General features: G+C 35.4%; 2 protein-coding genes across 3 annotated transcripts; one reads left to right on the forward strand and one right to left on the reverse strand.

Moving 5' to 3' along the window:
- Window positions 1-1,749: 1,749 nt before the first annotated feature.
- Window positions 1,750-16,587, forward strand: LOC140986050 (callose synthase 5-like). 2 transcript variants are annotated; one of them, XM_073454002.1, is made up of 42 exons: window positions 1,750-1,897; window positions 2,048-2,333; window positions 2,889-2,989; window positions 3,371-3,492; window positions 3,580-3,676; window positions 3,767-3,877; window positions 3,988-4,116; window positions 4,206-4,298; window positions 4,619-4,710; window positions 4,812-4,938; window positions 5,092-5,229; window positions 5,302-5,378; window positions 5,464-5,542; window positions 5,631-5,756; window positions 5,848-5,962; window positions 6,127-6,464; window positions 7,219-7,271; window positions 7,361-7,421; window positions 7,508-7,589; window positions 7,662-7,711; window positions 7,839-7,925; window positions 8,446-8,565; window positions 8,660-8,754; window positions 8,866-8,950; window positions 9,012-9,172; window positions 9,561-9,684; window positions 9,766-9,860; window positions 9,958-10,057; window positions 10,135-10,286; window positions 10,796-10,905; window positions 11,020-11,142; window positions 11,216-11,284; window positions 11,580-11,769; window positions 11,863-11,974; window positions 12,062-12,181; window positions 12,252-12,367; window positions 12,450-12,533; window positions 12,990-13,102; window positions 13,169-13,398; window positions 13,924-14,721; window positions 14,936-14,986; window positions 15,075-16,587. In XM_073454002.1, the coding sequence occupies exons 2-42, from the start codon at window positions 2,141-2,143 to the stop codon at window positions 15,489-15,491; spliced, it is 5,736 nt and encodes a 1,911-aa protein (XP_073310103.1). In that variant the 5' UTR covers window positions 1,750-1,897; window positions 2,048-2,140; the 3' UTR covers window positions 15,492-16,587. The 2 variants fall into 2 exon arrangements, with proteins under 2 accessions (XP_073310103.1, XP_073310104.1); XM_073454003.1 differs by lacking the exons at window positions 1,750-1,897; window positions 2,048-2,333; window positions 2,889-2,989 and adding an exon at window positions 3,050-3,182.
- LOC140986051 (NAC domain-containing protein 82-like) lies at window positions 16,198-21,435 on the reverse strand. The gene is made up of 7 exons (XM_073454004.1): window positions 21,303-21,435; window positions 20,144-20,623; window positions 19,218-19,492; window positions 18,483-18,866; window positions 17,239-17,637; window positions 16,670-17,130; window positions 16,198-16,586 (listed from the first exon to the last, which is right to left on the reverse strand). The coding sequence occupies exons 2-6, from the start codon at window positions 20,298-20,300 to the stop codon at window positions 17,011-17,013; spliced, it is 1,335 nt and encodes a 444-aa protein (XP_073310105.1). The 5' UTR covers window positions 20,301-20,623; window positions 21,303-21,435; the 3' UTR covers window positions 16,198-16,586; window positions 16,670-17,010.
- Between the last annotated feature and the right edge of the window lie 368 nt (window positions 21,436-21,803).

Consider the following 21,803-nt stretch of genomic DNA (forward strand, 5'->3'; position numbering starts at 1 on the left):
AAACAATTATCAAGAAATTAATTTCAATTTAGAAGAGTTTTTCGATTTAAAAAGGAAGTTTTGTTTATATTTTTGTCTATATAAAATATAGAGTGACTTGAGTAGGTTTTTAGTAGATTAAGAAAGATAATTATGGAATTAAATATTTTGGTGTCCTCTACAGTAGTTACTCTAAGGGTCTCATACTTAATAATATAATAATACTGTAGATATTTAAACTAAAATTAAATTTTAATAGTTCAAAAAAGAATTCACGAGATGTATTTCAGTTCACATGCAAAAGACTATTTTTTAAAAAACTGAAAAGAATAAAAAAAACAAAAAATAGTAAAAAAAATTCATATTTTATCAATTCAATTATTTTCCCCCATTCTCCTCATTAGGGAAAAATAAGAAACACAAAAATTTAGCTCTTCAATAATAATGTACACACACATATATATATGTATTTATCTAAATTATGAATTATATATTTTATATTAATTTATCTAAATATTAATTTTGATGCTGATGATCTAATTATAATTAAATGGTATACCAACATGTTCCGCAAATAAATGTCCACATAAATTTAAATATAAAGAATTAAATCCTTATTAAGATCATATTTATACTATTAATAAAGCAAAATTCCCCTAATTACAAAAGGTGAAGCTTATTCACAAAAACTCTTGTGAGACGATCTCACGAGTAAATTTTGCGAAACAGATATTCTATATGGGTCATCCACGAAAAAGTATTACTTTTTATGTCAGATATATTAATTTTTATTGTAAATATGGACATGATTGATCTATCTCACTGATAAATATCTGTAAAACTGTCTTATGAAATACATGCTCAAGCTTATTTAATTATCCAAAATTGTCATTCCCACGTTTAGCTTTAATAAATTCAATTTGTTATTAAACTCGATCTTAAAAAGGAAAAAAAAAAAAAAAAAAAAAAAAAAANGTAAGCTTTTCTAAGATCTTATCACATATTTAAATTTTATCAACATTTTATTTATCGAATTTTTTTATTGATTTACACCTTTATTTATTGCAGTAGAATGTGATTGGATTTTCATTATTTTATGAGTAAAAGAAAATCTTACTAAATCTCATGTCTCGTTTAATTTAATTAGTAAAATATTACAATTAAATCAACAAGTTTAAAAACATAATTAATACATAGTATTCATGTGATTATATTACATATATAATGTGTGTACACAATCACTATTATTATAAGTATAATATTAATATTTTTGGGCATATAACTTGCACATTTTCATTGTTTGTCATGTTATCAGTTATATTTTTGGGCATATAACTTGCACATTTTCATTGTTTGTCATGTTATCAGTTATTTCTTTACATTAACTTGCACTATTTTATCACGTGTAGTTTTTTTTTATCAGAACTCTGACGTTACACTAGAAAATACTAACATATTTCCGGTGAAAGAGGACAAAAAACGAGAGGGAAAAAAGTTCCAAGTTAGTGAACTAAAGTGGTGAATCGATTCATAACAAGACCAAAGATTAAAAAAAAAAATCGTAAAAAAATGTTATTTTCCCTTATTATCATGATCTATATCTTGTAAAGCATATTTAATATCGTAATCCTTGAATTAATCTGCTGAAAGCAAAATAAAAATTGTCAAAATGGAATAGACTGTATGGAGAGGGAAGCAATAAATAACGGATTGCCATTGATGTTCACGAGCTTCTTCTAACCGTCAATTCACTTCACCAACAGAGCCAACCAGCTTCAAAAATGCGCGATCCATGTATAATCAATCCCCTCTCTCATTTCTTCCTTTTACCATTGAAAATGCTTCGAATTCCAGGCTCATGAACGTAGCCTAGTTCCTCTTCTTCTCCGATTTCAACTCCAAATCCATTTTGATTCATGTAAGTATCGATCATTCATCACTCCTATCTCAATTCCTCATGCATGCATGCATTTTTCAATTTTTTTGGTTACATTTGGTTGGATTAATCAATGATGTTGATTTTGTTGTTGTTGTTGTTGATTGATTGGTGTGCGTGGTGATCGATCAGACGAAGGGAGTGGAAGAGACAGGGAGTGGAGGAGAGGGAGGGTTTCTAATCGAGGCGGTGTTGCAGCTCGGCTAAGCTGAGCAGGCCGAAAAGATGGCGTCAGCGGCGGGGAATCACGATCCGTCGGCGCTGACTCGGCGGCCGTCGCGCAGCGCTGCGACCACGACGTTCTCCATGGAGGTGTTCGACAATGAGGTGGTTCCATCCTCGCTGCAGTCGTCCATTGCCCCCATCCTCCGCGTCGCCACCGAAATCCAAAACGAACGCCCCCGTGTTGCTTACCTTTGTACGTTCCCATTCATTTATCGCACTTCTGGCTTTCTTCTTCGATTATGATTTTATCTCGAAACGACGTAAACTGTTGATCATGGAATAAAAAAATTTACAGAATTATTTTTTTAAAAAAATAATGTCAAATAATAATATATTTTTTAAAACCATCAATAAATTTCATCGGTTATAATTTGGCTCGTACAGCCAATCGATCAAATATTTATTATTTAAAAAAAGAATTAAATTTCATATGACGTCATTTGAAAAGGTATAATTCTTTACAATTTCTTAAAATATGTTTGACTTAATTGTTACTATTTACAAATAATAACAATTAGAAACTTATAGGTTTGTTCAAATTTTTTTAAAGTAAATTATTACTTTCTTCCAATGCCATATTTTATCTAAATATTTTTAAAAATGTAACTTTAAATCAAGAACATTCTAAACCTTGTAAATTTTTTAAGATTTGTATTTATTTCTTATGTATTCATTTTTATAGAACGCTTACTACTATTGATTCAAAATATCCAAATCGAAATTTCTAATCGTCTGGATAAATTTACAGGTCGGTTTTATGCGTTTGAGAAGGCACATAGATTGGACCCAAATTCTAGTGGACGTGGTGTGCGACAATTTAAAACCAGTCTCCATCAAAGGCTAGAAAGGGTGCTGACACTAATTGACTTACTTCAAACTACTGTTTACACTTGATTGTTCGAAAGAAATAACCTTTAAGAATTTAATTCTTCATCGTCAAAAAACTTTGGGTGATACACTGTCAGAAAGTTTAATTTAATCATTCGAACGAAATTTTCCAGTTGTGCGTGTCCCTGAATCAAGAATCAAGAATCAATTATCGGTACTGTGAATGGTTTTCTTGGATTTGAATGGATAATATGAGTGTTTGAGAAGTTTGATCAAACTCCTTTTTTGCTGGCATTTCCTGCAAGACGGGGTGACGAAACCTTGGAGTTATCTGATATATGTTCATGCTATTTATAACAGAAATTAATAGAACAGGCTGTTTACATTTTTCATGCTATTCAGGACAATGCATCAACTCTTGCATCTCGGGTCAAGAAGACCGATGCTCGGGAAATTGAGAGCTTTTACAAGCAATTTTATGAGCACTATGTTGTGGCACTTAACAAGGGAGAGCAAGCTGATAGGTATCACATTCTTCTGTGAGGAGTTATGTTTGAAAATCTACTTGTTTCTAGGCTCGCTAATGTGTCATTTGGCTGTTGATTTGGAAGAGCTCAGCTTGGAAAAGCCTACCAGACAGCAGGGGTGCTCTTTGAAGTCCTTTGTGCAGTTAATAAGACAGAAAAAGTCGAGGAAGTTGCACCAGAGGTTGGTTTATCAAATTGATGATTAACAAATAGCAACACCTTCTTTATGATTTATGCATTTGACTAGAAATTGATTCTGTAAATTGAACAGATTATGGCTGCAGCTAATGATGTCCAGGCAAAGAAGGAGATTTATGCTCCATATAACATTCTCCCCCTGGATTCTGCTGGTGCATCACAATCCATAATGCAGCTGGAAGAGGTGATTTGTTCTTAGAATCTGAGCACTGACATGCGTATTTAAAGACATATTTCTAAACATATGTAGCGAATCAAAATTTATTAAGACATTCCACTCTTTAATGCTGGCAGGTTAAAGCTTCGGTGGCTGCCTTACATAATACTAATGGCTTAACTTGGCCATCCTCATTTGAGCAGCAAAAGCAAAAAAATGGGGAGTTGGACCTCCTTGATTGGCTGCGAGCCATGTTTGGGTTTCAGGTATGTTTTGCTGATTGTTATGTCAAAGAATGAGATAGTCAAATCATACTTTTACATAACAATTTTCAAACACTGGATTCTATCTACAGAGGGACAATGTCAGGAACCAGAGGGAGCATTTGATTTTGTTGCTTGCAAATATTCATATAAGGCTAATCCCCAAGCCCGAACCACAAAACATAGTATGTCTTCCCATTTATTTCTTCTTGGATATATTGGAATCTAGGGTATTTAACTTATGTATCAGGCACATATGGTATATGATGCAGCTCAATACTAATAGGTTCACTCTGGACCTCTGTTGTCACAGAAAAACTAAATATCACATGTTTACCGCTGTAAATTAACTCTATTGAAGCATGTTTCTTTACTAGCCTTGTATTTGTTTTCAACGCATATAAGCTGGATATAATAATGGGTTGTAACTTCCATAGTTTATTTTGTGGTTGAATGTAATCAAATTTAGGCTGCATATGTAACCTGTATCAAAATTTTCTCGTAGCTTGACAATCGAGCTGTTGATGCTCTCCTCAACAAACTCTTCAAGAACTACAAGACATGGTGTAAATACTTGGGGAGAAAGCACAGTTTAAGGTGAGATGCTGGGGTTTTGTGGTATACTTTCAATATAATTGATAAAATTCAAGGATCGGCCTGATAGTTGATAATTAATATTTTCACGTTAATATCCATAGGCTCCCTCAAGGGCAGCAGGAAGTGCAACAGAGGAAGATACTTTACATGGGCCTTTATCTTCTTATCTGGGGCGAAGCTGCTAACCTGCGGTTCATGCCAGAGTGTCTATGCTACATTTTCCATAATGTTAGTGGTTTGTATTTCCTTTTTAATTTTAGTGAATCAGTGTCATAAAATTGATTAGATGTTTATCAGAGGAATATCACGTCCGTCGAATGAAGGAATTATATGTACTTTATTTTATAGAAATAAATTTTTAATTCATGAATTCATGTTCAGATGGCATATGAACTGCATGGACTCTTAGCTGGAAATGTTAGCATTGTCACAGGAGAAAACATCAAGCCCTCTTATGGTGGGGACGACGAATCTTTTTTACGAAAAGTTATAACCCCCATTTATCGAGTGATTGAAAAGGTACCATATCGCACAACCGAACGCTTAAATATAGCTTATTGTTTTTGCTTCATGGTGTTAATTGTGCAATAGGAATCCAAGAAAGCGAAAAATGGGAAAGCCCCCCACTCAGCTTGGTGCAATTATGATGATCTGAATGAGTATTTCTGGTAAAAAGTGAAATAAAAGATAAATATTTTATGATACATATTAACTTCTTTATTTTTGCCTGTATGATGTGGTAAACTTTTGTAGGTCGTTGGATTGCTTTTCTTTGGGTTGGCCTATGCGTGATGATGGTGAATTTTTCAAATCAATACGAGAGGTACCACAGGTAAGATCAAGTTTATTTGGGTTGTTTACCTCATTGGAATGAATTTATTTCTTCTTGATTTCTTATCATTACATTATTTGTATCTCAGGGAAAACGTACTCCTCGGAGAAAGCCAGGAAAATTGGGAAAATCTTTCTTTGCTGAAACCCGGTCATTTTGGCATATTTTTCGAAGTTTTGATCGTATGTGGACATTTCTCATTCTTGGTTTGCAGGTATCTCATGAAAATTGATATAATTGATTAATCCTGGTTTCCTTCACTACTTTAGGTGTTTATGCTAAAGTTCGAAATGGTTGAAATGCAGATCATGATTGTCATTGCATGGAGTAATGTCTCGGTGTTTGATATCTTCCAGAAAAACGTCTTATATAAAATGTCCAGTATTTTCATCACGGCAGCCTTTCTTCGCTTCATCCAGAGTATGTATTTATTATTCTTCTAGCTGGTATAATGACATCCAGGATTAAACTTTAAATATGGAATTATTTTTGCATTCATGTTTACAATAAACTCTTTCAAATTTGAATTTTGGTCTAGAAATTTATTCCTCATTTAATTAAAAAGTTGATAAAATTGATTTTAGGTATGTTGGACCTCATTCTGAACTTCCCGGGGTATCTTAGATGGAAGTTTACTCATGTCTCAAGGAACATTCTCAAGATTATTGTCAGCCTTGCGTGGTCAATAATCCTTCCCGTATGCTATATGCACCAAAACAATTCATTTTCATTTGGAAAGTTAAAGGATGTCCTCTCATTCCTTGATAAAATTAAGGGTGTGCCTCCTTTATACATCATGGGGGTGGCTGTATACCTGCTACCAAATTTATTGGCAGCAATGTTATTTATTTTCCCAATGTTGCGTCGCTGGATCGAGAACTCTGATTGGCTTATTGTTAGATTTCTTCTATGGTGGTCCCAGGTGTATATTCTGCCTCCTCTACTTTTGAGCTAACATAATTTTTTGTCCAAGACTCCTAGTAAAGGCGTTCTTTGTCAAAATAGCTTGATTTTTCCCAATCTGCTAATTGTCTTATATAGGAAACTAAACTTTGATATTCGATGATCAAGTGAGTACACCAAGTATTAGTTTCCACACTTAGTATTCATTAGATGGAAAATAGTGCAGTTAACTTGTTTTATTATCTAATTTTTTTGATGTATCAATATGAAGACATCTCAAGAAATGATCAGAAACATCAGGTAACACGTAGGCTCATGAACAAAGGGAGCTCAATTCTATCTAGTACAAGCTTAGCTTGCATTTTTGCATGGGAAACTTTTCCTCAAAAACCCCAGCCTTCCCAGTTTCAATAAGCACATTTTTAGTTGACTAGAGTGTTAGAATATGTACTTCTCTACATGTAAAAATGAGGCTTTGAAGCTTTCAGACTTTCATGCCAGTTACCATTGCTGGTCTAGCAATTGGGTAATGTTTAGAGAATATGTGGAGTTTCCGGAACTATTCTTTTAAAATAGTAGGAAAGAGAGCTGATAGTGGAAGCGAGATTGATAAAGACAAATATTTGAACAGTTAATCTTTTTTTCTTTTTCTTTTCTCTTGAAGAACAATCATCTTTCTCCATGCACCTTACCGTCCTTGATCGTATGCATTCTCCCTTATCTTGAACTTTGATCGTATAATTTATCATTAGAGCTTGCCTATCATTTTGCAGCCTAGAATCTATGTCGGAAGGGGAATGCATGAAAGTCAACTTACACTCATCAAGTATGTTTAAACCAACTTTTCTATTCCTTCGTTCTATTCCATCATTAATATTTACTGAACTTTCCCTTTGTTATCACCCTCAACAACAGATACACTTTATTCTGGGTGTTGCTTCTGTTTTCAAAGTTTGCCTTTAGCTATTTTCTGATGGTACTTTCATATCCTCTTCCGTTGGTTTATAAACTAGTAGATGTTGTGGTGGTTTTTCCATAAATTCATTTTGTCATTTGATCCAGATTAAACCTTTGGTGAAGCCCACTAAAGATATAATGGACATTCACCGAGTTGAATATGCTTGGCATGAGTTTTTCCCAGATGGTATGTGTCCATTTCTACAAATTCTTTACAATTTCTTTGTTTGAACATGTGACAACATGTACTAAAATACAGCCAAGCACAACTATGGAGCTATTGTTGCCCTATGGATACCCGTCATCATGGTATGGTTTATGATTCCTTGCAATATTTCTCATTATTTGTTCCTATCCAAGTTTGCTTCTATTATCTTCATTCAATTGTATACTTTTTGTATCAAAATTTTACCTTTTTGCCATTATTTTCGTGCAGGTTTACTTCATGGACCTCCAAATTTGGTATGCTATATACTCCACCTTGTATGGAGGTTTCATTGGTGCTTTTGATCGTCTTGGAGAGGTAATTTTATGTAGTGAACTCACTTAGTTCATTGTTGTTTCATATCTCTATTTTTCTCTGGCCATGGTGCCTTTGATCGTCTTGGAGAGGTTTCAAATTATTAAATTGATTCTCCTTTTATCACCATACCCACAGTAAAATATGAGTTCATAGACACAATGTTTTTCAGCGGCAAACTAGGCTGAGGAATAAACTTATGGAAAAGAAACAACTTTATTATTTGACAGTTGTCTGGAATAAGCCATGGTTAATTATGTCTTCGAAATTATAAAATGTTTTTTTATTCTTATTTTGAGTTGTGTTGTCGTACAAGATGTCATTCAGTTACGGAGAGTTCTTGAGCACTTATGAAAGTCAAGCTCTTTTTTTTCTTTTTGATTTTTGTGGGTGTATTAATTATTTGTTAACGGAAACCCTCCATGGAGGCGATGTTGATTTAATTAATGATGTTGATAGTTTTATTATTTGTTCACACGCACTCGCTATTTTGGGTCACTAAACTACCACCTTGTCTCCACAGATTCGAACTCTCAGCATGCTCCGGTCACGTTTCCAGTCCTTACCTGGTGCATTCAACACTTACTTGGTGCCTTCTGATAAAACTAGGAAAAGAGGGTTCTCTCTTAAGCGCTTTAATGAGGTTTTATTCACCCCTTAGCAATAGATTAAATTTGTTGTAGCAGTGGTGAGTTTTCTCCCCAGTTTTTGACCGATGCATTTCCTGATTTATGTAGGTTACTGCAAGTAGAAGGAGTGAAGCTGCTAAATTTGCTCAACTGTGGAATGAAATTATATGTAGCTTCCGCGAAGAAGATCTCATAAGTGACAGGTAAATCTCACATAAATAAGTTGATTCTTTTCATCCTATCATGTTTCTGTTTCACCAGTTCAACTTTTCTGTTATAATAGAGTGATCTGATATGTTTTTATTTACCTCCAGGGAGATGGATCTGCTATTAGTTCCTTATTCCTCAGATCCAAGCCTGAAATTGATTCAGTGGCCCCCTTTTTTACTTGCTAGCAAGGTACAGTCACAATTGCGTTCTATATTTCTCTGAGCTGTCCTTTTACTGCCTGCATTTGCAGATTCCAATTGTGTTGGATATGGCAGCTCAATTTCGATCAAAAGATGCTGACCTTTGGAAGCGTATTTGTGCCGATGAGTATATGAAATGCTCTGTCATAGAATGCTATGAGTCATTTAAACTCATTCTTAATGCCTTGATTGTTGGAGAAACTGAGAAAAGGTTGTATTTAGTTTTATTCATGGAGCTTATAGGCTACTAATTCATATTATTTTGTCCTCTTGCCTTTATTTCCTATCATGGTTAATAATATATGGTTTATTGGTCCTCTTGAGAATTTATGATCAATTCTTTCTATTTATATTCTTTGAAAGAGCCTTTCTTCCCCTTATTTCATGCACGATGTTATTTTAGCTAAAATATTTACTGAAGTGTCCACCTAATATTCTTACATATGTATATTCTCCAAGAGATTCACTGTTTGAATACCAATTTATAGTAGAGCTTTTTACTTCTGGAATTAGCTGACAAATTAGTTGTTTAATATATTGTTTGATTGTAGATCACTGTTGGCTTCCACAAAGTTCTAACTTCTGTGTCCCTGTAACAGGATAATTGGAGTCATTATAAAAGAAGTTGAAAGTAACATTTCAAAGAGCACATTCCTTGCAAATTTTAGAATGAAACCTTTACCGGATCTTTGTAAAAAGTTCGTGGAACTTGTTGAGATATTGGTAAGAAGTTAATGATATAGTATTTCATGCTTTGATGTCACGACTAAGTCTCTAAATTTCTACCTTTTGGCTTATTTGCAGAAGGATGTTGATCCATCCAAGAAAGATAGTGTTGTTTTGTTGCTTCAAGATATGTTAGAAGTAGTTACCCGTGACATGATGGTGAACGAGATCCGGTTGGTATAATTTGTAATCACTATTTAGAGATAGGGAATTTTGATGTATCATTATCTGGTGATGCCTTGTTAAATTTATCATCTTTGTCGGATGCAGCGAATTGGCCGAACTTGTTCATAACAGCAAAGATACAGGAAAACAACTTTTTGCCAACATTGTGTTCCCTCCCCCAAATACAGCTCAATGGGAAGAGCAGGTACACATAAATTCAGTCTTACCAAGTTCTAGTTCTTATACACAAATTGAGCACGGTCACATGTGTTTCTTTAATAGATTCGACGTCTCTATCTTCTCCTAACTGTAAAAGAATCTGCAATGGATGTGCCAACAAACCTTGAAGCACGCCGGAGGATAGCATTTTTCTCAAATTCACTTTTTATGAACATGCCACGTGCGCCTCGAGTTCGCAAAATGCTGTCATTCAGGTCCAATTTAATAGCCATGGTGTATGCATGCACACACATTTTGTTCATGACCTATTCTTTTTGCTCCTTTTTTTTTATTTGGGGGAGGGGTGGGTAGGCATACAATTGTCAATTACTGATGCTGAGCACCAGCTATAACTTCTCAAGTTATGTTATTTTTCTAGTATGATTGTCTTTTCTTTTGAAAAACACAATTAATCCACTGTCAGGTGAGCAAATAAAGGTTTGGTGTTATGAAAAGTATTGACTGTTAGTTAATAATATCAATGCATGGTTGATCTCAGCTCTCAACCATGTCATTATATCATTGTCGTCGTCTTAAAGGGAGTTTGGACTTTTTTTTGCGAGACAATATTTCGTCAAGATTGGGTATTATATTTTTGCTGTTTAGATTGATGAAGGAATGTATTTGAGTCTCTTTATAGTTTGTTTGGCTTCGATGAATCTTCTATTGATTCAATGAAATGTCTTCTGCTGGAAGTTGTTAACCTTATCGATTTACATGGCAGTGTTATGACTCCATACTACAGTGAGGAGACTGTCTATTCCAAGAGTGACCTTGATATGGACAATGAAGATGGTGTGTCGATCATATATTATCTTCAAAAAATTTATCCAGGTTTGCAATTTTCTAGGTCCAACTCTGACACAAATTAACTCTTGGCAATGTTATTCGGTCTGGTGTTTTTCAGTTTTTTATCATCAATTTTAATTATATTAACTCTTCATTTAGATGAATGGAATAACTTCATGGAGCGAATAAATTGCAAAGGATATGAAATTTGGGAAAATGAAGAAAATGTCCTTCAATTACGCCATTGGGCTTCTTTGAGAGGACAGACCCTATGCCGAACAAGTTAGTGTCCCTCCCCTCACTGGTCTTCTTTTTTGCTTTAAGCTTTAGTGTGACAATAATTATTTTTATGCAGTCAGAGGAATGATGTATTATAGAAGGGCCTTGAAACTTCAGGCGTTTCTTGACATGGCAACAGAAGATGGTAAGATGAAGTTCTTATCAAATTTGCAAGGGTGTCACACTGTCGAATTTTAGTTTATAACCTGAGAATTGTAAAAAATGATTCTTCTTATTTGTCGGACTCTGAGTACTTAAAGTAACTACTACTTATTTATACTTTTCAAGAAACAAATAGCATGAGCAAGATTCAGTTCTTTGTTTATTTTGTTTCTTTTTTGAATTTTCTTTGATAATAAGTATCTTAAATTCATTTTTAACTATAGCAGTGCTATGGTGTTTCAGGACAGTTTCTAACCGTTCTTTCCTAAAATCAACAGAGATTCTTGAAGGCTATAAAACTATCACAGAACCATCAGAGGAAGATAAGAAGAGTCAAAGATCTGTCTACACTCAATTAGAGGCTGTTGCTGACATGAAATTTACTTATGTTGCCACTTGCCAGAACTACGGAAACCAGAAGCGAAGTGGAGATCGTCGTGCCACTGATATTTTAAATCTCATGGTTAAGTAAGTGGTAGAAAGGAAAAATTCCTTATTAAAAAATTTCATTATACTTAGGCCGAACTCATTTGATTGCAAAATTGTCTTCTATTATTGCAGTAATCCATCTCTGCGTGTAGCATATATAGATGAAGTTGAAGAAAGAGAAGGTGGAAAAAACCAAAAGGTTTACTATTCTGTATTGGTAAAAGCTGTTGAGAATCTTGATCAGGTGAGATTGTTTTCTGCTCCAAATTTAACCCCATTGATTTAGTTTGGACTTTAGAGCTGATTCAGTGTAAGTTATTTCCTTCTGTAGGAAATCTATCGAATAAAGTTGCCTGGGTCGGCAAAGATAGGAGAAGGGAAGCCTGAAAATCAAAATCATGCTATCATTTTCACTCGTGGAGAAGCTCTTCAGACCATTGATATGAACCAGGTAAACTTAAAAGTCTGAATTGATCAACAAGTCTTCCCATTCTAAAACTGTTTATTGTCTTCGTTTTTAGGACAACTATTTGGAAGAAGCCTTCAAGATGCGCAATTTGCTTGAGGAATTTAATGAGGATCATGGAGTGCGACCGCCAACCATCCTGGGTGTTCGCGAGCATATTTTCACTGGAAGGTTGGATATTAATTAAGTTCTTATCAGTTTTGGTTCTGTTTCAGGTTTTGCCCTCTCAGATCCTTCACATATTTATTTTCAGTGTGTCATCTCTGGCTTGGTTTATGTCGAATCAAGAAACAAGCTTCGTCACCATTGGTCAGAGAGTTCTTGCAAGACCTTTGAAGTACGTGATATTCTTTTTACACCCTTCAGAAAATGCGAATTTTTTTTGTCTATGATTCTGTGGATAGGCTGAGAGGTTATGTACCTTGCGTCATTTCAATGGGGGCATCACTCATTGTCTTCAACTCAGTAGTTCAAATATCTTACGACTGCTGCTGATTTTAGAATTCACTATGTAAATTTGTTGGAACAATCTGATACTAACAACTTGCATCGTAAAGAAAAAGGTGTGAGTTCCTTATGTAATGCGAGAAAAAAATTATTGCCCCCTTCCCACTAATGCTTCCGTTAACTTATGTGATAACACATCACTTACATTAGATACCTTTTGCTTCCATAACATCAATTCTTGCTCCTGTTACTTCATTTCAGATACAACCATGTATCATATTTTTTTAGTGTTCTTCTTGGGGGTTGGCTTTATATGATACCCTTTTCTCTAATTGGTTTTTTGTAGGGTGCGATTCCATTACGGACATCCAGATGTTTTTGACAGAATTTTTCACCTTACTCGTGGGGGGATCAGTAAGGCTTCCAAGGGCATTAATCTTAGTGAGGATATATTTGCTGGTGAGTTTTTAAAACCACAATCATAATTGTTCATTTCCATGCAATCTGAAATTTTTCTGTTTGAAGGTTTTAATTCAACTTTAAGACGCGGAAATGTTACTCATCATGAATATATCCAAGTTGGCAAGGGGAGAGATGTTGGCCTAAACCAAATCTCACTTTTTGAAGCCAAGGTTGCTTGTGGTAATGGGGAGCAGACACTCAGCCGTGATCTCTACAGATTGGGTCATCGTTTTGATTTCTTCCGTATGTTGTCATGTTACTATACTACCACTGGGTTTTATGTGAGCTCAATGGTAATAGTTTTCTCTTTCAGATCTCATACATAAATATTTTTGGAAAGTGACTTATGAAAAGCAAACTCAATTTCTTTAAATCTCTCATTGGGATTAAACATTTGTTGAATTGTTAGAGAAGGGCTCAAATTGGAAATTTAATCTTCTTTGTTCTTTTTTATATTGGTTAATTCATGGATTTTATTCTGACAAATCCAAAAGGCATTTTAAATTTGTTATGATTCATTGTTTATTAAGATTTTTGTCAGCTTAAATATTGATTGATTTACACTAATATTGTTCATCGCTAACAGTGTACTAGCGCAGCAGATGACGGTTGAATCTTCAATTGATAAATGCTTTGTGAAAATCTTCCTCTGTGACTTCTGATACAGCTAGAAAGAACAGTTTATGTGAATACATGTTAGGTTACTGCATGACATTTTGATGTTCATCATACAATCTCAATAGTTGAGAACATGTTCTGTTAATATCCATCCTAGTATAATTTTTAGTAAAACTTTAGTGTTTTTTTATGCCATGCAGCTGGTGGTCCTTACAGTGTATGCGTACTTGTATGGCAAGCTCTATCTTTCACTGAGTGGACTCGAGAATACCTTAGTCAGATTTGCAAGATCCAAGGGAGATGGTGCTCTGAAGGCTGTCATTGCATCACAATCTGTTGTGCAACTTGGTATATTGATGACACTGCCAATGCTCATGGAAATTGGACTTGAGAGAGGTTTCAGAACTGCGGCTGGAGACATAATAATCATGCAGCTCCAGCTGGCATCTGTTTTCTTTACTTTCTCTCTTGGGACAAAGCTTCATTACTTTGGGCGAACGCTATTGCATGGTGGAGCTAAGTACAGAGCCACAGGGCGTGGTTTTGTCGTGAGACATGAGAAGTTTGCTGAGAACTATCGAATGTACTCGCGAAGCCATTTTACTAAAGCGCTGGAACTGTTGATTTTGCTCGTATCTTATCAAGCTTATGGCTCAGCAGCTCCTGACTCAAAATTTTACTTAGTCCTCACCTTCTCCATGTGGTTTCTCGTTGGTTCTTGGTTGTTTGCTCCATTTCTTTTCAATCCCTCCGGATTTGAATGGCAGAAGATAGTGGATGATTTTGACGATTGGACCAAGTGGATGAGTAACCGAGGTGGTATTGGTGTTCCCGCAAACAAGAGTTGGGAATCCTGGTGGGAAGAGGAACAAGAACATCTCCAATGCACGGGTCTGTCGGGACGGTTCTGGGAAATCATCCTCACTCTTCGCTTTTTCTTATACCAATATGGGATCGTTTATCAGTTGAATGTCACCCAACATAACAAAAGTTTTATGGTGAGCATTTGAACTAAATATATACATATGGTTGGGCTTTAATAATTTTAAAATCATTTATTTATAGAAGCTGAAGTCAAAAAGCCAAAAAAAAAATAATAATTTTTTTAAGGCTTCTACTTCAGCTTCGCTTTAAAATAAACATTTTTAACTATCATATCCACAAAAATACTTGCATTTACATTTGTCTTCTAACTTCATGTCATGGTTGCAGGTTTATGGTTTATCTTGGCTAGTCATTGTTGCTGCTATGCTCATCTTAAAGGTCAGTGACGAAACAGACAATCGATATTTATATCCGTCTTTTCTTTCAACTTAGTACTAATGTGACGGTAAATGTTTTTCTTGTTCAGATCGTGTCGTTGGGGAGGAAGAAATTCAGCGCAGATTTCCAGCTTATGTTCAGACTACTAAAGCTATTCCTATTCTTCGGTTTAGTTGCCACACTGGTGATAATGATAAAATTCCTTGAACTCACACTTGGAGATATATTTGCCAGTTTCGTAGCCTTTTTGCCAACAGGCTGGGCTCTTCTGCAGTTATCGCAAGCTTGCAGGCCTTTAGTGAAGGGATTAGGAATGTGGGTTTCTGTTAAAGCTCTAGCAAGAGGGTATGAATATCTAATGGGATTGGTAATATTCGCTCCGGTGGCTGTCTTGGCTTGGTTCCCCTTTGTGTCCGAATTCCAAACGAGGCTGCTTTTCAACCAGGCCTTCAGCAGGGGGCTACAGATTCAACGTATTCTGGCTGGTGGAAAGAAGCATAAATGATATAGTCTCAAATGTATCTTCATTAATTAAGTTTAGGTAAAAGTTCAAACCATGTCATTACTTTACTGTAACAATCATTCTTGAGGTGGTGTATGACGTAACATTTAGTCTTAACAAGAAAAGTGAATATTGAAAATGTTTTCATGAAGATACTTGCCTGCCCTCTAGTGTTCACTGGGCACACTCTATAATTTCACCATGTCAATGGATTTGACACTTAGCTTCTGTCAAATTGTTACTATCACCAGGAATATTGCTTTGTCTCATAATTCTGAGATTCGCATGAGATAACGTCCAAGGGAATGTTATGCTAATAAAAAATTGCATTTGAGAGTCGGGCAAATTGAAGCAAAGGCTTTTCTTGAGGTAAGGAGATGCATTATTCATTACCAACAGTACTTGTCTCCTATAAGACAATGCATTTATGCTCACGTCTACGTTCGGGTTGGTAAGTACACAAACTTTTAAATGTAAAACAAGAATGATGATCTATTTATAGTAGTAGCTGAGCACATACTACAACTTTGCAACAAAAAAACTTATTTTTTCAATATTTTAAAATGTAAACTAAAGACGAATTCGAAGCTTCTTCAGAAGAAAGCCTCTAAAAATAAAGGGAAGAGACGAAAATTTGAAGTTGAAAGGAGATGAAGAATTATGGCAACTGAGATTTGCCTTTGCGCTGAACTTTAAGCAGAAAACTAGATCACAAGAATCGGATCGTTTATTGTAAAATAGAACAAGAATCCTATCCAATCATGATTCATGATCCAATGTTTCAACACAATGAATCTAAGACTTGGCAAATAACTGAAATAAAGTTGCAAATTACCATGTTTTACTTGCTACTCACCCCATGATAAAACAAACATAATAACAGTACAACAGATCAATCCGGGGATTCTCAACCCACAACCACCTCGTCTGAATATCTGTCCAACAACAATCTAATCATGTGTCGACTGGAATGTGATATGTAAAGAACAGACACAAAGAGAATTATCAACAAGGGCGTGACTGCAGTCGACAGTCAGCAAGCTGGATGGACTCCACCATTGTGGCAAAAGGACACATGAAATATTTTCTTATGTATTCCTGGAATCGTTAAGACAAAATAAACGTAAGAGCAGATTGGTGATTTGGAAACTACCAGAAAAAACCCTAGCAGAAGCACTCACCGAATAAAAAGGAGAGCCAACCTCGCCAGATATGACTCCACAGATTTCACATAAAACGAGAGGCGAGTAAATTCGATTTTCTTTAATATTCTTTTGTATGTTTTTTCCATTTCTTGATGATCACGAAATGAGATCAATACAATGACTAAACTACAGAGATTAAGAAAAATGATCATCCCATGCATTTTGCAAATAGAATCCCGAATTTTAGCAAAGGTATGTTATGTTCTGGAAAATATTTGCAAGATGTCATTTATTCCTTCCACATTGTCCAAGTTCCAACCATTTAAATGAACACAGAAGTCAAAACCTTTCCAAATTTCCGAGGGTCAACACCATGATTAGATACCATCACTTCTACCACTTCCCAAATCTTGAGTGAAATCTCCCACATTCTCTGGTTGTCCGTAAGTGGAGTTGAAACCTATTGAAGTAAACTTCCCATAAAACTGATCATTCACCTGCAATTCCAAGTTTAAACAATAAATGCTACAGAAAAACATGAGAAGAGCAATAAAATCCGTATATAATGCTTGAAATTTGAAAAATAAAAATATTACAGGACTCACAATTTGATTTCCATCCGAACTTAAATATTCCACATTAGCTCCTTCTGGTAGCACAGGGAGCTGACTTACAGAAGAATCATAATGAGCCATACCCGCAAAAGTGCCTTCAGGCATATTTTCATGGGTGAAGGATCCAAATATGTCTGGACAAATCAACTGTTCAGACACATTAGGATCAACAGAGCAGTTCAATGGGACCATAAAATCATCAAGTTCTATATAGAATAAATCATTTAGCGGAGACATGCTATTCAGAGCGTAGCTATCCATCCCCACCACCGGACCAAAATTGCCTTCATTGATTCGAGCCCAACAATCCAATTCACCGAGACTGTTATACATCTCATTCCCATCAGGGTTCGGTAAATCTATACATTTTCCATTGCCAATAAGATCATCCTGACGATCACAAATCAAGAGAGAATATGCTCGAGTTAAAACATGGCAAGGAAAATTATAAGACAGTAACACAACTTATCGAAGTATGTGTCAACCAATCCCAAAAACCTAGTTAGATTTAATAAAAAAATATATATAATAGATAACAATAAATAAATCAATTGGATTGCAAAAGGAAAATATGCATTTCTACAGTCTACACATAATTTCTCAAATGCTCAGAGTTCCTAGACGTAGACCAAATAATAAGATGCAAGCAAAAATTCCAAACTAAGTCGCCTCATCTTAACACTCCCTCAACAAGTGGTAAATGTGATAAAGAGGAGATAACAAAAAACATAAATCTGCAGTGAAGAGGAATAAACAAGCCTAAATACAAGGAGAGCATTAAAGTAAGATGCAGAAAAACAGTGAAAGCCCTCATTCACATTTGCCATTGTTAAAAATTGGCAAGCTTATACATGACCTCTTACTGGAATTGGTTGATGAGATAATCATACTACTGCATTAGAAAACAATAAGACCTCTGAATAATTTTAGCAATCATTATGAAAGACTAACCAAATCATATCCCAAATCTAATTTTTTTCACCAGCATTTCCTTATCAATAAAAAACAACGGACCAATTTTGAACAGGAGAGAATAAACTCTCGACACTTGAAGCACTTCAGACTCTTAAACAAGTTGGAATGTTGGTGGTAGGCAGATGAAAAGAAGAAAAAGGCAAATAAAAGTAGTTAAGAATATCCATATGATTTCAACATTGGGCTTGTTTCATGATTTCATCCAAATTAAAGGTATAATCAGGGTAGACAAAACAGAATTCACTATTAAGGACACCTACCCTGTGATTTCCATTCTCATTGAAAGTCAATGAACGGTCATCTGTAAATGGCGCCAATAAACGAGAAATTTCATCCACGGAGTCATTAACCGGCACCTCATTATTCGACGGACCAGATGAGAACGATGGACCTGCCTCGGTAGACGTCAACCTAGGTGTACTTCCAAGATGAACCATTCCAGTTATGGCAGAAGTACTCTGCACATCAGGTAAAACTGATGCAGTACCCAAATTATTGGCTGATGGAAAGGTCATCACATGATTTTGAGCACCGTCAATATCATCATCAGCCCAATCATCCTCGTTAAATGGTGCTCCATACTGTGCACCATTTTTAGGCCCTAGACCACTCTTCTTGAAGACTTTACATAAGACATATAGGTCCTGCCAAAAAATATCGAGAACATAAATACGATATAGAACATTCGCGGTCACTCAAAAAAAGATATGCATTAAAAGTATTAAGCACCAACATCATCTTAAAGAATTGCTTATTAACCAAAGCAACCAAAGAACAAGGTTGAATAAGTGTACTATCTGAATGAGTTCATACCATATGGACCATTAAGTCAATATTATATCTCCGTCTTAGAATCAAAGGTATATAAATGAAGGGCAACTTGATCTCAAATAAATTTGACCTACTATTTCAAATGATAACAGCATAGCTCAAATATCTCAAGAGAGTTCAAAACATAATACAAATGGGAAAAAAGATCTTATCCGTGGATATACCTGAACAACTGCAGCAGCCAACTGGTCATCTAGAATTCTGTATTCATGTATCACCCAGTCTGTTCTCTCCCCTTGAGGTGCATGTCCTATGTGGAAAACCAAGGTTTTCACCATTCCGACGGTTCTGCCGTTATAATGGACAGGCCTGTCTTTTCCGGTGGTTTTCCAGAATCCATTTTCAGTGGCACGCTTCACTCGAACTCCACTTGCATACTTCTTTTCCCTTGGGCAAAAGAAGAACCACTCCAAATCCTTACTTTTCAAGCAAGATTTATCTAAAATTAAATAAAGACTGCTTAATGCCCTTGCAATAAGTGGAGGTAACAATTGGAAAGAGTAAATAAAATTCAAAAATTCCTTGCAAGAGAAGGCCCCGTGGTTCCAACAAGGGGCATAAACGAAGCGAGCCGGCTCGCGAGCTTTTTGAGCCGGCTCGAAAATTTTCTGATTCATATTCGAGTTTACCGAATTCGATCCAAACTCGAACAAGCTCAAACTTTTTTCTAACAGAACTCGAGCTCAAATTATTTAATTCAATAGTTCGCGAGTTGCTCGCGCGCTTTAGTATTTTATTACTATAATATAATTATATATTAAATAAATAAATTTTGATCCTTTCGAGTACTTATTTTCGAGCAATAATTCAAATAGTTCGCGAACATATTTGAATCTTTTGAGCCGAACTCGAACTTGAGCTTCAATTCGAACTGAATTCGAGCCAAAAGTTTTAAAATTCTCGAATTTCGATTCGAGCTAAAACTCGAATAGAAATACAGAACTAATTCGAGCCTTCAAATTTTCATCATATTCGGCTCCATTAGGTTCGTTTACCACCCTAGTTCCAACAGATCAGTTAGCTCATACTTAACAAAGAACTAAATGCTGCAAATAAATAAATGTAGAAAAAACCATGCATAAATACCAACCAGGGAGATCCCATGGAGATAATTTGTAGATGTTGACCTCTGCAATAGCTTCAACATGAAGCCTCTTTCCCATTACCTTTCTCTTCAGAAAATACATAACCAGCTCCACATCAGTAGGATGAAATCGAAATCCTGGAAGGAGGGTCGTCTTCGCCATCAAAGAATGAAAATAGAACGCCCCAACGTTCAAGTATTGAAAGGCCCACCAGCAATGTTTGTGAACACTAATACTCCAGCCGACCACACTGTACTTCAAAAGCAACAGCCAAAGATTCAAAAATAAAGAAGAAAATTGATGACAACGAGTATATACACCACCTCCCACTCAAAGCTACAAGCGACTGTTGTCAAGTCCAATGCCGAAATAAATCCTTTCGAGAGCACCAAAGCCTCCCCCGGTTCATCAAACAGAAAGTAAACCAGACAAGCCAATGATACTTCTTGCTAGAACCAAAAGACATCTGGTGGGCAATACAGAACCTAGCATGTTGACCATATAAAATTATTGTATCAAGACCATTCCGGACTGCAAATCACGGCATTAGAGAGAAAACACAACACATAACAAAAAATGAAGTAATAATCCGCCTGAGATCCCAAAGAATCTTTCGTAGCCCTTTCCGCAGATCAGACCGAAATACAGACAGAATGGCAATCTGTAACAGACTTGTAATATCAATGTAACATAAAAAAACCAGAGAAAAAGGTAGGTTTGCTGCAGACCAGAACAGATTGAACAACCCAATACAATTACGACCCTAAACAAGAGCCCACAAAAATCGATTTTCTTGGATTTCGAGCAATATTAAACACAAACTACTCAAAGAAACCGAAAATAAAAACCAACCCTATAATCAAGAACCAACAAAACCCCCCGCTAACCCTATAATCGACCCAAGGAAATATCTAAAACAGAAAGAAGAAATTAATCATTTTTCATATATTAAACAGCACCAAACAACACCAGACTAGTCAAGAAACCGGAAAATGAAAGCAACCCAGGAATCAAAAACAAGAAACAACAAACAAAATAATTATTCCCAGCTCATCCGACAACCAATCCAATAAAAAAACACACCCACAAAACCAATTCATCGCAAACCTTTCAAAAAAAAAAAACCCCAACACACCTTAATAGGAAAGGCACCGACGAGCAGACCTGGAGGAGAGAAGCGACTGAGAGAGAGAGAGATGAATTCTAGAGAATGAAAATGGAGGCGCAAATGTCGAAGTGAGTAGGGGTTTTATAGAAAGAACTGTGTTGTGGGAGAGTGTTGAAGGAAGCTTGTTTGGAAAGTAATACACGCTTCCCATTGGTCCATTGACGCGTTTTCATCTTATATTTACAATTACAACCTTAATTTAAGGTTAATTTATTTTAAATATTTAAAAATATTTATTAAATTTTATTTTTAAAAGAAAATCTTCGTTTTAAATTTGTTTTAGTTCCACTATATAAAATAAATAAATAATTAAATACCTAGTTTCTATACCACTCCATAAATGATACATTCATTCAAATAAACTAGAGTAGGTTTTTTGTGAGACGATCTCACAGATCTTTATCTGTGAGACGGGTCAACCCTACCGATATCACAATAAAAAGTAATACTATTAGCATAAAAAGTAATACTTTTTTATGGATGACCCAAATAAGATA

The sequence above is a fragment of the Primulina huaijiensis genome, chromosome 10 (assembly GCF_012295235.1).
Source record: "Primulina huaijiensis isolate GDHJ02 chromosome 10, ASM1229523v2, whole genome shotgun sequence".
Taxonomy (NCBI): domain Eukaryota; kingdom Viridiplantae; phylum Streptophyta; class Magnoliopsida; order Lamiales; family Gesneriaceae; genus Primulina; species Primulina huaijiensis.

Bases quoted from the DNA above. Each gene is read 5' to 3' on its own strand.
- LOC140986050 (XM_073454002.1), top strand. From the start codon at position 2,141: ATGGCGTCAGCGGCGGGGAATCACGATCCGTCGGCGCTGACTCGGCGG. The intron at 7,712-7,838 runs GTATGGTTTATG...ATTTTCGTGCAG, and splicing joins TATGGATACCCGTCATCATG to GTTTACTTCATGGACCTCCA. The intron at 12,182-12,251 runs GTAAACTTAAAA...CTTCGTTTTTAG, and splicing joins AGACCATTGATATGAACCAG to GACAACTATTTGGAAGAAGC.
- LOC140986051 (XM_073454004.1), bottom strand. From the start codon at position 20,300: ATGGCGAAGACGACCCTCCTTCCAGGATTTCGATTTCATCCTACTGAT. The intron at 19,493-20,143 runs GTTGGTATTTAT...ATTTAATTTTAG, and splicing joins ATCTCCATGGGATCTCCCTG to ATAAATCTTGCTTGAAAAGT. The intron at 17,638-18,482 runs GTAGGTGTCCTT...TGTGATCGTCAG, and splicing joins ATGAGAATGGAAATCACAGG to GATGATCTTATTGGCAATGG.